The 16,695-nt window shown below is 36.5% G+C and overlaps 1 protein-coding gene across 2 annotated transcripts in view; it reads right to left on the bottom strand.

Moving 5' to 3' along the window:
* Nucleotides 1-16,695, bottom strand: part of LOC306853892 (protein sidekick-1-like) — a 367,593-nt gene that overhangs the window by 11,598 nt on the left and 339,300 nt on the right. For both annotated transcript variants that reach the window (XM_079391575.1, XM_079391574.1), the window contains exons 32-37: nucleotides 16,375-16,445; nucleotides 15,549-15,681; nucleotides 12,187-12,243; nucleotides 11,620-11,721; nucleotides 1,940-2,055; nucleotides 416-602 (exon numbers count right to left, since the gene is read on the bottom strand). In XM_079391575.1, coding sequence (XP_079247701.1) covers nucleotides 416-602; nucleotides 1,940-2,055; nucleotides 11,620-11,721; nucleotides 12,187-12,243; nucleotides 15,549-15,681; nucleotides 16,375-16,445 — 666 coding nt within the window. The remainder of the gene's footprint in view (nucleotides 1-415; nucleotides 603-1,939; nucleotides 2,056-11,619; nucleotides 11,722-12,186; nucleotides 12,244-15,548; nucleotides 15,682-16,374; nucleotides 16,446-16,695) is intronic.

Below are 16,695 nucleotides of genomic sequence, written 5' to 3' on the forward strand. Positions count from 1 at the left end.
TGAATAATTTTCAAATTGTTTTTTTTAGGTGACTCGTGGGTAACAAGCCCCTCCCTGTCATTTCAGTGAGGTGGAGCCTGAGGTCAAATCATTCCCTGCTTGTGCGTAATTCATTCCGACAACATTTATAGAGTGAATGATTTAATGCAGAACACATGAATTGCTAATGTGAATGATGCAACGGTGATACAACGCAGTATGCTCCAAAATATGATCAGGTGTCGACCTGGTTTTCACGCATGGAGAAGAACACAATATGGAAGTGGACATGTTGCCCTTGGCGCACTCTCTGTGGTTAGATTTATAGTTTAGCCTTAAAAGGTGTAACAGTTTGTGCTCAGGTCAGAGGGGGACTCTGTGATCAGTTGTTAATGGGAGTTTAATGGCCGTTAGGATGATTTGTGCAGATGCTCACCTGCCTGAAGAGTGCGCCCCCTCCTGGGCTCACTGAAGGGACCGTCTCCAGCAGCATTGAAGGCGGACAGCTTGACCATATGGTATGTGTAGCTGGTCAGGTTCTTCAGTCTCATGCTGGTTTCAGGCCGGAAGAGAATCTTAACTCTCTCTGTTTCATTCTGATTGTCCATCTCCCAGTAAAGAATCTACAGGCAACAAAAAGACTGAATAAGACAAATTGACTTGCTTCTGCTAAATGCTTGGATCATAAAATTAAAAGGAAACACCCTGCTGCTAGAGAGAGAAAGATTTCCTGTAGCAGATCTAGACAGGTGGTGCTGGGGAGGTGGTGGGATAAGATGAGAACACGCATAGCTTACAGACCTAGTATTCATTGAATACGTCCCGTTTATATAGGTAAATGGTAATGAGTACATGAATCTGAATCTGGAAACATTGAATTTAATGGACCAATTAGAACAAAAGTAGAGTTTCATGGCTGAACTATTCAAAATGTAAATCAGGTTACAGGTAAATTGTTGAACTACGTGAGCTGCCAACTAATACAGAGAAAAGTTTGGTCATACTTTATATTAGGTGGCCTTAACTACTATGTACTTACATCAAAAAATAAGTACAATGTACTTATTGTGTTCATATTGTATTGCAAAACACTTTTGCTGCTATTGAGGTGGGATACGGGTAAGGTTAGGGACAGGTTTGGTGGTATGGGTAGGTTTAAGGGTGGGTTAAGGTGTAAGGGGTGGGTCAACAGTGTAATTATAAATGTAATTACAGAAATTAATTACAGATGTAACTACATATAGGTATTTTTTTTAAATATAAGTACAATGTAAAAACATGTATGTACACAATCATTACATTGTACTAAATTATTAATTTAAATGTAAGTACATAGTAGTTAAGGCCACCTAATATAAAGTGGGACCAAAAGTAGTTTTTTTTGTCATAGCTGTTACTATGGATGGGTGTTACTATATTGCATATTTTGGCACATCTGGAATGCTGTATTGGCCAGTCAGCATTCAGCACAATAATCTGTTTTATAATCAAACTTGTTCAATCCACTATAGTTATATTACACAAATGGTCATACAAACTCTTTAAAGAACAACTGAAATGTGCAGAGGACTTAAAGTCTCTTCACTGATCATGCAGAATGGAAATATTCAATGAAACAACAGGGATCTCTGCATTAACATGAATCTGTCATATTACTGCCAGGACATTTTTATATATCAATTTCATGCATATTTCAGCAGATATTCACTTAACCCTCACCCATGATCATTATTTCATGACCCAAATGGGCAGTTCTTTAAAACAACTGTCTGGCACCATTATCTAACGCAGTAAAATCTGTGGAGAATATAAGAAAAAAAAGACAAAAGAAAGAGATTGTAGATTTTCTTTCACCCTAGAGAGCTTGAAATGACAGTAGCGTTAGAGGGGAGGAGAAAAAGAGGACGTATAATAAGAGTATGAGAGAGACTGGACGAGACGGGTGGTTTGGGAGTGTCACCTTATATCCCTGAATAATGCCATTTTGGGTCTCGGCAGGGGGTGGCTCCCACTGCACCTCCAGCTGTGTGGATGACAGAGTGTTGATCTGGATGTTCTGAGGAGCCACGGAGGGAGCTACGAAACAGCAGAGGAGATACTGTAAATACATCACACTCAATCCTTCCAGCTAACCACTAAAAAAGACATCAACTGTGCCCTGAAAAATGAGATGCACTCATGCTGCTTTGGTGGTGGTGCCCAATCTAGAACCATTCCACATGTTTCCACTTGTTCTAAACCTGTATGACATTCTTACTTCTGATGAACACAAAACACAAAAGAAGATATTTTGAATGTTGGCAACCAAACAGTTGACGGTGAGTCAATGGCTACAGTCAACTGTTTGCTTACCAACATTATTCAAAACATCTTATTTTGTGTTCAACAGAAGAAAAAAAAAGTAGAAGTAGAAGAAAAAATACAGATTTGGAACAAGTTGAGAGTGAGTAAATGATGACAGAATTAAAATTTTTGGAAGAACTATCCAAAAAAATCAGTGTGCACGCAAAGGGGAAACATCAGTTTCTGAACAAGAGCTGGTACTGGTGGAAAAGTAATATCAGATGAACACTGACTCCAGCATGACTCCCGCCCTCTGTTTTGTCTCTGTTAAATGTCATTCATTAAAGGGGTGAGGAATACATAATCCCCATCCGTCATAAATCATAGCAACAGATGCAGCTACCCCAGACAACAATCATCAAAAAAAATAACGAATTTAATAAGACCAAACCTGAAAGCAGAGCTAACTCCGGGAGCATGACAGCTCGTCTATTTTAGGGGCTTGAAAGTTGAGTTTACGTGTAGTAAAGCGGGCTGACTCATTTATGAGCGAGAATAAATTACAGCTGTGGACAGTGGGGTTCAAGAGGGGCTGGCGCAAGAGACTCGACTGAATGAGCTGTTAAAATAAAGCACAGACAAGCTCAGTTCCAACATCTAAGAGAGCTGTCTTGCTGTCTACACAGGAAGCATCCTAACCGAAACCCAACATTTCAAGTGAGATCTACATATAGATGACAACTCCATATGACACACAACACTTCTCATATCAGGTGCACTGGAGACACAACAGTTGTGTCCCAAATGATGTACTATACACTATGCTCCTATTCTATGCACTGTGTACTCAAACATCTAGCAAATGAGGTCTAAAAGCCTACTTTAATCCAGCATTGGAGCCGGATAGCCTTCCCCTTTCGCTATGCAAAGAAAGCCGCTACAGTTGAGTGTTCAACATTCCAAACGTCATAATTTCATTTAAATAACTACTTTTTCTTGCTGGATTTTTCAGTTTGAACTCACTACTCTAAAAAGTTTGGAAAAGTGTATAAGTATGTTGCACATATATATATCAGGGGCATTTCCTCCAACTAGGCAAGGGAGGCAGCGTCTCTTCAAAATATTGGATGAGAAAAAAAAAATTTATTGTAAAAAAATAAAACACAAATATTACAAAATATGACATAAAAAGTGTATAAATCATTTGTTTGGAGTCCGCATCTCTCTTGCTTCCCCTGACCCCATTGAGTTTTAACAGACTCCCTAAACGCGTGCAGTGAGTTTGGTGGGAGTAATGAATGGGGAAAGTCACATGAGAGTGACTGGTTATGATCGGCTAAGATTGGTTCATACGATAAATCCTGCCCCTTGTGTTTGTGCGCGTTCTGCATTTGTGAATCAGTCTGAGTGAACAATATAATGGTGTTAATGGGAAGACCAATTTAAAAAAGTAAGTAAACAACTCACACACTTATATATCACCACTTTGTCAAGTCAAAATCTTTGATGACTGATGATCTGAAAATAAGTTTATTATGAAAAAGAACAAATGAACACCAGTTCATAAATAAAATATATAATTGTTAAAATAGAATATATTTTTGTAAATTGCCTTCAATTATTATTTTGGTATAATTGTAAAATGCTTTTACTTGATTTTAATAAATGGAATAGCCTATTAGTTACATTGTTAGTGTAAAAATACAATATAGATTTTTATTCTGGTAGTGTAAGTAACAAGAAAATGTGACTGGGACAGTATAAATAGAAATAAAAAAAATATTTAAAAAAATTCAGAACACAACTGCATAATATATATATATATATATAAGCTACAAAAGCTTTGACACCAGTGTAAACCATCTAAGACCTTTAAAGAGGAAATATGAAATATTTCAAAATAAGCAATTTATGCAACATATCAAAGTTTTAACCAGCAGTATAAAAAAAGTCAAAACTGTGGCAACAGTTTAAAAGTAACCCAGTTCTGTGGAAAAAACAAAGACATGGCAACCCTGAGCAAGGCAGTTGGGATGGCAGAGGCTTTAAGGGCAAAGCACCCTTCACGCCCACTCTCTGCCTCTCTTTCCCAGCCTACATCTCTCTGATCCCTCTCAGAATATTCTTCAGATGTAGCCAACCTGACGTTAATCGGAGGGAAATTCATTTGTTTGTTTGGCTGTCTCTCCTGCTGCTGCTGGGAGTAATCTCCACGCCTGGCCCCTTCTAATGACGCTGTTAATAACCTGATGTTGATAACCCTGCCTGCTCCACCAGCTGCTTGAGTTCTTTATGACAGATTCATATTTACTGCTTCATTAAACCCCTTATGAGAGGAGGCCAAAAATGCTGCAAAGAGGTGAAGGAGGTAAAAAAACATGCACGCACACACACCATATCCTGCCAAAACTCTCACCACGACTGCTTTTATTAATACTGCTACAGAAATGCTACTTAGAATTCAATAAATAATCTTGGCATTGATTGGGCAAAATGCAAAAGTGTGCGGCGAGCAAGAGTCTTGACAACATCCTGTCTGTGCAGTGTCGGCCTGTTAGCACGGCTGGAGTGGAATTAAACAGCAAAAACGACAGTTCGCATTTGTAGCAATTTGCTTGCATTCGATACTTTTAAGCATATGTTTAAAATGCGGACGTAATGCATCTATTTGCTAGCAGTGGGAGGATTGTTTTTCCACTTTCATTGATCATATGAGATGCCCCGCGTGAATATAGATTTGTTTCGGGCTGTGTAGGTGACAAAAATCTTTTCTTTTGTGGTGTACCCAATAAAACAGCACAACAATTATCAGTTTTCCGTGGAATAGCTGGAATGTCATATACGGGCTTCCTCTTTTGGCAGCTCATTAGACGAAGCGCACAGCTATTCAGCCAGGCAGCTGGATATTATTCAAGTCAATAAATATACCAAAAAAATATGACTGTTAACAAAACTGTTGAAAAGCACTTTACAATTCAGCAGTACAAGCTAGCTGGCAGGAGCCTGATTGTAAGGTAGGAAAGAAAAGAGAGCTAAACCAGCCTTCAGTACAGCCTGAAACAGCAAACTCATCTATGAGCACACTCTTTATTCAGTCATCTTTTCATATCTCCAAGCACTCCAGATCCATGTGGTCCTCTTACCACTTCATCCTCAATCCTCTTTAAAAGAACCAAACTCACATCGGCCCTAAAAGTGACGAGACTGAAAAAAACTTTTTATTTTAATTTTTTAATGCATTCACAGCAAGTAGTCCCAAATCTCTTTTTAGTCTACTAGAGTTTAATTTCACTTTCCATTCACACTGCTTTTTTTTTTAACTCAGACCACTAAAATATAAAATCTGATATGGAAATATTAAATATATTCAAATATAAAATCTGATATGGAAATATTAAATACATTCAAATATAAAATCTGATATGAAAATATTAAATACATTCAATACAATATGTACTGAATCATAACTGTATAATAATCATATCACATATCTATATATTTGTAGTTGTTGTTATTAATAACAACAACAATAGTGAATTAGAAAAATACTTAATATTATGATACATTTCATATTATAGGGATGAATAATAATAATAATAACAATGATAATAATAATAACAATAATAATAAACTTCAGTATTGGAAATGATTGAAAATTATTATTAATTAGTATACATGTATTTTTTAAAACAGATTTGTTCTAATATCTCATTTTGACATTTGCATAAAAAAACAGAATAAGCTTTTAAATTTGGTTTATTTTAAAGGCAAATTTCTTCCAAACAACTCTCAGATACCTGAAACTAAATTTTAGTACTAATCAAGATTGCATCAGATAGTTATAACAAAGCTAATTGATCCAACAATAGATCCAAGTCTAGAAATTGATTCAAACCCAGTCCTTCAGGAGGGTTTGTGTTTCTGGTCACATTAGGCAGAAGCCCACCATAGCTCTGGCCTCTGTCCTTATGTTCCCTCTTCATGCCACTCCACTAAGGGAACACAATTCATATCTGTCAACTCATGTCACGCCTTATTCCCTGAAGGATTGGAGACAGAGCGCATGCTGTCCTGTTCCTGGAGAGCATTATGGCACAGGCCTCCATCTCAAAAGAAACATCCATCGACAGTGGTCATCACCACATATGTCAGGATGGAGCGGCAGAGATGTTTTACTGCGAAATTTGCTCTCTCATTAAACTGGTTCTCTGGTGGGATGATGCCAGAAAAGCACGCTGGTCTAGGTTTGCCAAAAGTCTGCTCTATATTAGAAAAACAAACACAGTCCTCGACATAACCATTGAGTTCTGTTCTCAAACTGTGCAGGTTTGGAAAATACAAGATATCTTATAATCCCCTTCACACCAGGGCTCAACAATAAGGATGGCCTGGATAAAGTTCGGGGCCTGTTGGACCTGGTTATTACCATTTTTCATCAAAAGTGTCTTTGGCCACATACACACTGCAAGTTTCAGGAATGACAACCGCATTTAAATGCGGGAGTAAGTCCCGTAAATTATTGTTCCATGTGTGTATGGAACAGCACTCACTTTTGCATTTGTAACTATAGCAACATTTTGGCATCTTGCGGGAGTGAATAAGAATTTCAGTGGTGGACGAAGTACACAAATCAAGTACTTGAGTAAAAGTACAGATACATACTATAAAATATTACTCCAGTAAAAGTAAAAGTACTACTTTTACAATTTTACTCGAGTGAAAGTACAAAAGTACTTTATGTACTTAAGTAAAAAAGTACTGATAGATAGATTTATTTGCAATTTTATATAGACTACTTGATTTCATTTTATATTAGCGCACATTTTTATAGTCCTGTTGCTCAAAATACTTGTAATTTTCCCAAAATGACCACTATATGGAGTCAAGATATATATATATTTGTTGTTGATATGGACTACGTTGATAAGAGTGATGTAGTAATGTTCACTGTCAGTGTTGCCAGATTGGGCGGGTTGCCGCCCAACTGGGCTTGTTTTGATCGGCTTGGACCAGAGAATAACGCATTGGGCGGGTTGACAAAATTGCTTAAAAGCTGCTTTTTTCTTCGCTTTTATCTTTAATCATATTATTTTAATATGTTCAAACTCAAAGTATCACAGTAAAATAATGTGTAGCGCAGTCATCAACTCATTTTTCCATAGCCTAACGCAACCCTAATCGGTTCAGAGACTTGTCAATCAATTTATCATCTTTTATGTTGGTGAGATGTGATGAATCTTGAGTGACGGGGTTTTGGCGCTATAAAGGGCAAGATTTAAATGTGCAGCTATATTCATTCATTCATTTTATTTAAGTGATTGCGATGGCAAAGTGGCCTAAATATACATGATAAAGAGTCTAAGAGTGACTGAATGAATAGAAGACTTCTAAATGTAATTGTAACTGAAATAAGAGAACAGTTGAATGATTTAATAAAAATCAAAACTGAATATGGGACTATACGATGCTGTTCTGCTTCAGAACATCTTTTAAACCGTCCAGACTCTCCTCTGGTATGCATTGACAGCTGCTGGACTTGAACAGTTTGGACTGTGCAAAGTTCTGCATTATGTTCTAAAATGTGTACTTCGTGAAATGCGTGCTGTAGTTGAAGCACAAGACAAAGGTAAGCGCATTATTGTTGTTGATTGATATTATGATTTATTTTTGCTGTCAGATTATCATACAGTATGTATCAATGAATAACACATTTTTGGCTGTCATGGGTGTGTGCATGAACGAGAGTAAATGCCAGCTAATTTATTGCATTCTGATCACTTTATTGTGCACTTTTTGCTCAAAAAAAATAGATTATTCTTACTGTGGACATTGAAAATAATCCATGTGTTTTTCCGAGGGTTAAAGTCATCGGTTAATTTCTTGATTGCCACTTTGAAAAGATTTTTGGACATTTTAATTTTTTGTCTCCCTTTAAAGCATTTGCCCTGTTTTGATCCATATTCCTGTGAAATTGATTTAACCTATCTTTATTTTATTTTGTCATTATTTTATTTTAAGGAGATAAAAATGGTCCTTTTCAACCTTTATTGACGTAAAATTAAAACATAAGATAAAATTCTATCAAATTATTTTGCCAGTTAAAATTTTGGGCTGGTTTTTGTTGAAGTGGGCGGGTTTTGGTGAGCTTTTGGGCTGGAAATCGTCAACACGATCTGGCAACACTTCACTGTGAAGCTTACATTGTGATGTACCTGAGAGAAAACAGATCTGACCATCTAATTTTCACCAGTAAGAAAAAAGTGTTTTAAAGCTTGTTGTTTTGCAGAACGTCAGTTATATATGACATGAGAATTAGGCCTGAAGTTAGGAAGAACATTTTAAGGAAACTATAATTATATTTTCATAATGATTTTTTTTTCTTCTCAAACCTTGTCAGTGGTGTAAAAACACCCCTGGCCAAATGCCCCCAGAGGGCATCACTTCACACTTTGATAATTACTGTAGTTACTGTGTTCTGAACATCACATCCTTTCTTTTTCCTTCAGATGTAATCTATCTAGGTGGTTGGATAAAAATATTTGGACTTTATATCTAAAAATTTCCTCAATTTAGCACCAGCAAGCTTGCTAGCTAGACAGTTAGCATCAGCTAACAATATTTATTTATTTTCAGTATGGTTATGAATAAACATTCATATCTGTCTGCTCGGCTCGATGATCTAAACAATACAACAATTTGTACTGTTGATAAACAATATAAAACATAGGGCTAGATGCGTAGCATTTTAATAAAACTGCTAACGTTACAGCATAATATGAACGTGCATCAGTTATTTTATTTAGCGTTAATCTGTGTTATTTTAATGTTTCGTTTTTTGACCTAAAACATAGAGACACTGTCATCGATCTGTCTGCAATGCATTCAAGCATTTCAGTGGGCTTAAATAGATCACCTTTTACAGCAGATTTGACGTAAATATGATTTTCAGTAACAATAATTAATCCTAAAATTCAACATTAGTAACTTACTTTTCGCAGCATCAGTTGCACTCACAAGATCTCCAGTGTTTACTTGTGAGTTCAGTTCACTGGAGACTCGCTCTAAATGGTTCATTTGAATCAGTGAGTTGTCGACTCGAGAACAGCTGCAATCGGATCATTCCAATTCGTGAATGAATCGTTTGGTGCGATTTGCGAACCGATTTAACAGGTTCATTGAAAAGAATCAGTTTGTTCATGAATCAGACACAGCTTCTGCGTCTCGGAGCTCGTAATATATTTTAATGAGTAACGATATGTTTTATGAAATGTAGTGAAGTAAAAAGTACGATCTAATGCTTTGGAATGTAGTGAAGTAAAAGTAAAAGTTACTCAAAATAAAACTACTCCAGTAAAGTACAGATACTTGAAAAATTTACTTAAGTACAGTAACGAAGTAAAGCTACTTCGTTACTGACCACCACTGAAGAATTTAGCCATTTGGTACCTGCCACTTATTTTGGCTAAAGACTCTTTTTGTCTGTCGATTTTAACTAAGCTACCGCTGATAGACGTGCTACGCTTTGTTTATGATCAGGAGGCTGCTTTAGAGAGTGCTGTTTGCAGTGTTGCCATGTCCTCATATTTACAAGCGCTTTTAGGCATGTTGTTTGATCTTAGCTCATAAAGATAGGCACTTATTATGAGTTAATAAAGTGGTCTGTTGCGGATATGAGATATAGAATTTTTTTGTGTGTGTTGTAAAACAAAGCATTTGGGTGTTTTTTGGGCTTGTCCTTGTTGTTGTTTTTTTCTGTGAAGATCTGGCAACAACTGACACTACAGGATGGCTAGCGAGCGCAGCTATTTCCGCGTCAAAATGTCCTAAGGTTAAGACTTCTTTCACTGTCACTACCTGTATTTTTCAGGAGTTAATGTGGTTGTCGAATGCGGTTGTCACTCCTGTATTTTAGTGAATTATGTAAGTACAGAACGCGATTAAGAAGTAAAAGGTGAACTGTACGTGGCCTTTATGAATTTATAGCAGTTATGGAATCACATAGCCTTATAGTTTATAGATATTAACTAAAATAACTAAAATAAATCAAAATAGCAACTGTTGGACTGTATACACCATATAGTTTCAAGGTAATATTACAAAAAAAAAAAAAAATTAAAACAAATGATAAAATAAAATAACATTGCAACAGCTTGTGATAAAATGGATATCATTATAATTACCAATATTATTCAAACATGTTTTGCTTCAAATATTTTGATAAAGAAACAGCTGGGTATTTCTGAACAACAAATAGCCACTTGTTCATGCCAGAAGTGCATAGCAATCGCAACATCAAATATACATTGATATTTTTCATCAAACGTGTCTTTATGAATTTATAGAAGTGCTGTCAAACGATTAATCGCGATTAATTGCATCCAAAATAAAAGCTTTTGTTTACATAATATATACGTGTGTACTGTGTATATTTATTATGTATATGTGACCCTGGAGCACAAAACCAGTCTTAAGTCGCTGGGGTATATTTGTAGCAATAGCCAAAAATACATTGTATGGGTCAAAATGATCCATTTTTCTTTTATGCCAAAAATAATTAGGATATTAAGTAGAGATCATGTTCCATGAAGATATTTAGTAAATTTCCTACCATAAATATATCAAAACTTCATTTTTGATCAGTAATATGCATTGCTAAGAACTTAATTTGGACAACTTTAAAGGCGATTTTCTCAATATTTTTGCAACCTCAGATTCCAGATTTAAATAGTTGTATCTCGGCCAAATATTCTAGATCAGATCCTAACAAACCATGCATCAATGGAAAGCTTATTTATTATTAAATCTCATTTTCAAAAATTTACACTTATGACTGGTTTTGTGGTCCAGGGTCACATATATAGATACACACACATGCATGTATATATTTCAGAAAAATATGTTGTTTATATATTAAATATATTTATTAATAATATAAATATATACATGTAAATATTTTCAAAATATATACTGTATGTGTGTATTTATATATACATAATAAATATAAACAGTACACACACATGTATTAATTATGTAAACAAAAACTTTTATTTTGTATGCGATTCATTGCGATTAGTCGTTTGTCAGCACTAATTTATAGCAATTATGGAATCACATGACCTTATAGTTTACAGATAATATTAACTAAAATAAACTTAGATAAAACAAAATAGCAACTATTGGGCTATATATACTATATAGTGTCAAGGTAATCTTGCAAAATAATTAAAATAAAATAAAACATAGCAACAGCTATTGTGGGACTATATATTTGCAAACAAAATACTTATTTTGGTAAATTAAGAATGAAAAAATCATTTATTTTAATAAATTAATATTTATTTTGACACAATCGCTTACCTGCTTCTCCAACAAACACCTCTACCGGAGCACTTGGAGGGCTCTCGCCAATGACGTTGTAGGCAGTCATCACAATTTCATAGCGTCTGTATTTCTGCAGCTCTGATGAGAATTCAAAATTACAAACAGAAGCTCGATAAGGGTGCTTGAAAGGCACATCTTGGATTTGAGACAGCAGATAAGAAGAATAGGAATACATCTGGGTAGAAACAAAAGCATCTCTGAGATAACTGTTCCATATCAGTGTGGATACAGAACAGTTTGGGTGTGATCTCGGAAAGAAATGGCATTACTTTTTCCAAACTCTTTGAAAAGTATTGATGAGATGGTACAGGGGAGACTGAGAGCACATGCAAGTCTCAGGTCAGAGGCGGTGCACAATGGGATTCACTTTGAGAATATCTCAGGCCAAAATGTTCCTGGTCAGAGCATATGGATTAAAGCAAGAACCTTGTTCTCTGAACAGGAAGAGTACTACGGATTACACACTTTGCCAAAGGGAGTTTAAATATTTTGGACTTCAAAGCAGACTGACGTAAATGAGAAAGATGGCTATATGAAACTTACGCGTTAGCTCGAATTCGGTTAATGAAGGATTGCTGACAGTCTTCACAGTGCTTTTGGCTGAGGGAGAAAGAGAAAACGATGAGGAATACATTACTGGAGAAGCATCAGAGATGGAAAAGCACAAATCAAAGGGATATTTCATCATGGCAGTAAATCTTTGCTTTTCAAAGTTGCTCATCACACACTTCTCCAAGAGATTGATGAAATTCCACAATGCTCATCTAGCGCTCCAATCAAAACCCGCAAGAAACCAAAGCCAGTCAATGATTAATGATTCAGCAGTCAATATACGGTACTAAATCACAAGCAGGGGTGCATTAGGGACCTAATAAGATTTTTTTAACATATACTGATCCAACATCACTTGGGTAAATTTAAAGAAAAATCTGAACGTGTGCATGACTGGTCATTCCTTTTATACAGTTTCTTTCCAGTGCGGTATCTTAAACAAATATGCCTTTGTAGCTTTAAAAAAGGGCTTCTATTTGAGGTTATTTCAGACTTTCTGAAGTATCTTCTGGCCAAGCTCAGACACTTTACTTTTATTATTAAAACATTATTTACAATAAATAAATAAATAACAGACAAACAGGTGACTAAATGGATAAAAATGGATAAAACAGCTCACTTGCAGACTGAGAATTAGCTTACATGCTGTAAACTTTAAATTAAATTTTATCATTCAATTTTTTTTAGCATTTCATGTAGTATAAACATGGAATATTGTCAAGTAAACAAGTAAACTAAAGTAATATCACACAATATTACATAAATCATCAAAGACTTGCTCATGCTTATGCTATTGTTTTTCCCACCAAATATGTTATCATCAATATAGCTTTTCATAAATAAAATGGATATTATTATGATTACCAATCAAGTTTTGCTTCAAATATTTTAAAGCAAAGAAACAACTGGGGTATTTCTTAATAAATTGCCACATTTTCATGCCAGAAGTGCATAGCAATCACAACATCAAGTGTATTTTATAGTGATACCTTACTTAAGTGTACTTTATAGTGATAATGTTAAATTGTCATTTTATTCAGTGTATTAGATTTTGCACTAAATCTTTGTATGTGTCCGACAGCACACTATGAACAACAATCATACAAAGATATCAGCTCAATAAAAGTGAAGTGACGTGGGGCCAAGTATGGTATCCCATACTCGGAATTTGTGCTCTGCATTTAACCCATCCATGTGCACCCACACCCGGAGCAGTGGGCAGCCATATTACTACAGCAGAGCAGTTGGGGGTTCGGTGCCTTGTTCAAGGGTCTCACCTCAGTCGTGGTACTGATGGTGGAGAGAGCGCTGGTTATTCACTCCCCCCACCGACAATTCCTGCAGAACATGAGACTCGAACCCGCGACTCTCTATCCATTAGGCCAAGACTGCCCCTATAAAGTAACATAAACTGACTGGGCTTGTGACAGAGTGACAGAGGCCTTGTTAGCTTCTGGAGTACCTGCTAACTTTTCAATGTAAGCTGTTAAGCCTGAACAAATAGAGCATAGCTCTGGTAATTTCCTCTTGGCATTTAGGGTGATTTCAGCAGGGAGGCACATTCGGCACTTAACAGACCTCAGATATTAGCATGTAAGACGAGTGGAGAGCAGAGGAGAGATATTGCACTCCTGCCCTGACCGGTGCAGAACATAGGGAAAGGAATTAAATATGCCTCCGTGCTCGGCTGCTCCGGGCTTGCGCATTTAAATGCTGTCAACACTGCTGAGTCCAATTTGTCAAAGGAGATTTAGAAGCCGGATCTGGGCTGCGGAATAAGAGCTCGATGGCGCGCTCAGTGCCGAACACTTGAGCTCAAACTCATGATTCCGCACCTCACACAGCCTGAGCGCGTAACGAGTTCACCTACGCTCAGCCATCCGTCGGAAAATGATTCTCTAACTGCAGGGAGGATGAGTGTCCTAACGCTTTGATAGCGCTCAAACTTGACTGATTTGCACAATGTTCAGCGTATTAATGTGAATTAGTGCTGTCAAACGATTAATCGCGATTAATCGCATCCAAAATAAAAGTTGGGTAACACTTTATAATAACTGCACACTACGAATCATTAGTTAAGCATTAGTAAATAGTTAGTTCATCCTTTATAAAGCATTGTTCCAACATTAATAGGCATTAGTAAGCAGTTTATACATACAGCTATAAATGTTTTGTTCTTGATTTATAAGCATATCTATTACAAAGGAGATTTAAAGGCTCAGTTATCTTCCAAACAGAAAAGTTAAACAAACACAACACAGAGGGATACAGAACTAAGAAATATTTATTTAAAAAATGAGACTGTACAACTGTACACTTGAATTCTTATTTAATTTTTTTTCTATGAAATTTCAGAGGTTTATTTTTCTTTTTTTTTCAAATGTACAGTTGTACAGTTTCCTTTTTTGCATCTTGAAAAAATATTTCCGTGTGTTGTGTTTGTTTAACTTTTCTGTTTGGAAGATAAATGAGCCATTAAATCTCCTTTGTAAATGCTTTACAGGGTAGAAATACTCCTCAATTTAGATGAGCTCACAAAAATAGATGGCTGGCAACTACTAAATGTTTTATACCTACCTGCCTTAATCATGAATTACAGCAGGAATGTGTGTTAATAAAGCATTTATTAACACACTGAGCAACTATTATATGTGCCTAAATAATAAGATTTATAAATGTACATTGAAATAGTTTATGAATCATTTACTTAGAGTTTCTAAATGATCTTATGAGCCACTGACAACTCCTAAACTGGTTTGTAAATAACGTAATAATTTAGAAATGATAAATTGATCATTGATAAAGTATGAAAATACAATTATTAAACATTATAGATATGTTCAAGAACAAAACATTTATAGCTGTATTTATAAACTGCTTACTAATGCCTATTAATGTTGGAACAATGCTTTATAAAGGATGAACTGACTATTTACTAATGCTTAACTAATGATTCATAGTGTCCAGTTATTATATAAGTGTTACCGTGTATCTATATATACATAATAAATATACACACTATATACACATATATTATATAAACAAAAACTCAGATTTTGGATGAAATTAATCGTTTGACAGCACTAATGTGAATTTCGTAACTTGCTAATCACTGATTGTGTCCCAGTTTCATTTCCAAACTCGATTTACTTTCTGCAAGTGTAGCTGCGAAATACAATATTCATCTTTGCACAAAAGCGCACGCCAAAAAGGCTGAGGTAAAAATGGTTAAGGAATTCCTTTTTTTTCAATACCTGGATGGGTTCAAGTGTTCAAAGAAGCACTCAAGCTATAAATCAAGCCTGCGTGCAGAGGTTTCTGGTTCAAGAGGAGAGCCTTCTCCTGCGAGTTACCTGTCAGTTCGGTGCGCAGCAAGGAGCTGTTGACGGCCCTCTTTGACTCCTGCGGTGCGCTGTCATACTGCAGCTCGCGGTAGTAGAGCCGATAGCCCACCAGAACCCCATTCACACTCTCCTCCTTGGGCGTCTGCAAAGGCACAGATTAAATTAAAGGTCACATACCGCTAGCTGTTCTAACGGTCCTTATTAAAGCACACCCTGATAAAAAGCCGTCCCGGCCGTAACTGACAGACAGCGCTGACTGATCTCCCATATCGCGCGACCGTGCGCGACGCTCGCCGCCAAATGGATAAGATAAATAAAAGATGAGGATTTAATTTCTGAGCCATTCAGTCAGTGGGTAATTAACAAAGCTCAGAGCAGAGCGTAATCAACTCGGCCTACGGTTCTGCTGATAAAACAGACAGTAGTGAGAAGATCCGGGACTCATAGGTCAGTGAATAAAGGTTTCAGCTACTAATTAATATCCCTTCAGATTGCAGGATCGCTGTCGTGCGTGGGTATTAATTATCCCGGGCTTGGCGGAGCCCTTTGCAAGCTCTGTAAATGTGCGGGTATCGATGCCTCATGTCATTAATTTATGCAATCCTGCACGATGAATACTAAGCGATTCACGCCAGGCTGCTCAAAGTGAGGCGAGGCTACTTATTGACAAAAGTCACATCATTAAACAGAACAGGGCTGTAATTTCACTGGTGATAGCCTGTAACATGCCGCTACTCTTCTCACAGGCTGGAGCCGGTTTGTTATCTGGCTATCAGATAAACGTAATGGGGGGTCAGGAGTTCACTCGACCCGGGGTGGGCCGGCATTCGCGTACCTGCCACTGCACCAGCACGGATGTTGTCGTGGAGGGTTTCACGGCTTGAATTGTGGGCGCTTCGTCAGGAACTGCAGATGCAAAGAAAACAACATTTGATATTAAATTCACATATACAATGAGAAATCCCATTAGGCAAGTTCTTAGTTCAGTAAATACAGTCACTTTTTACTTGCTATTATGTTGTTCTAAACCTGTATGACTGTATTTCTTCTATGAAACAGAAAAGAAGGATTTTTGAAGGCCGGCCTTTTCAATGTATATATATATATATATATATGAAGAGTTCATATGCAAAAGCCTCTAAGTGCCATCTGAAAT

Source organism: Barbus barbus (assembly GCF_936440315.1).
Source record: "Barbus barbus genome assembly, chromosome: 3".
NCBI lineage: Eukaryota > Metazoa > Chordata > Actinopteri > Cypriniformes > Cyprinidae > Barbus > Barbus barbus.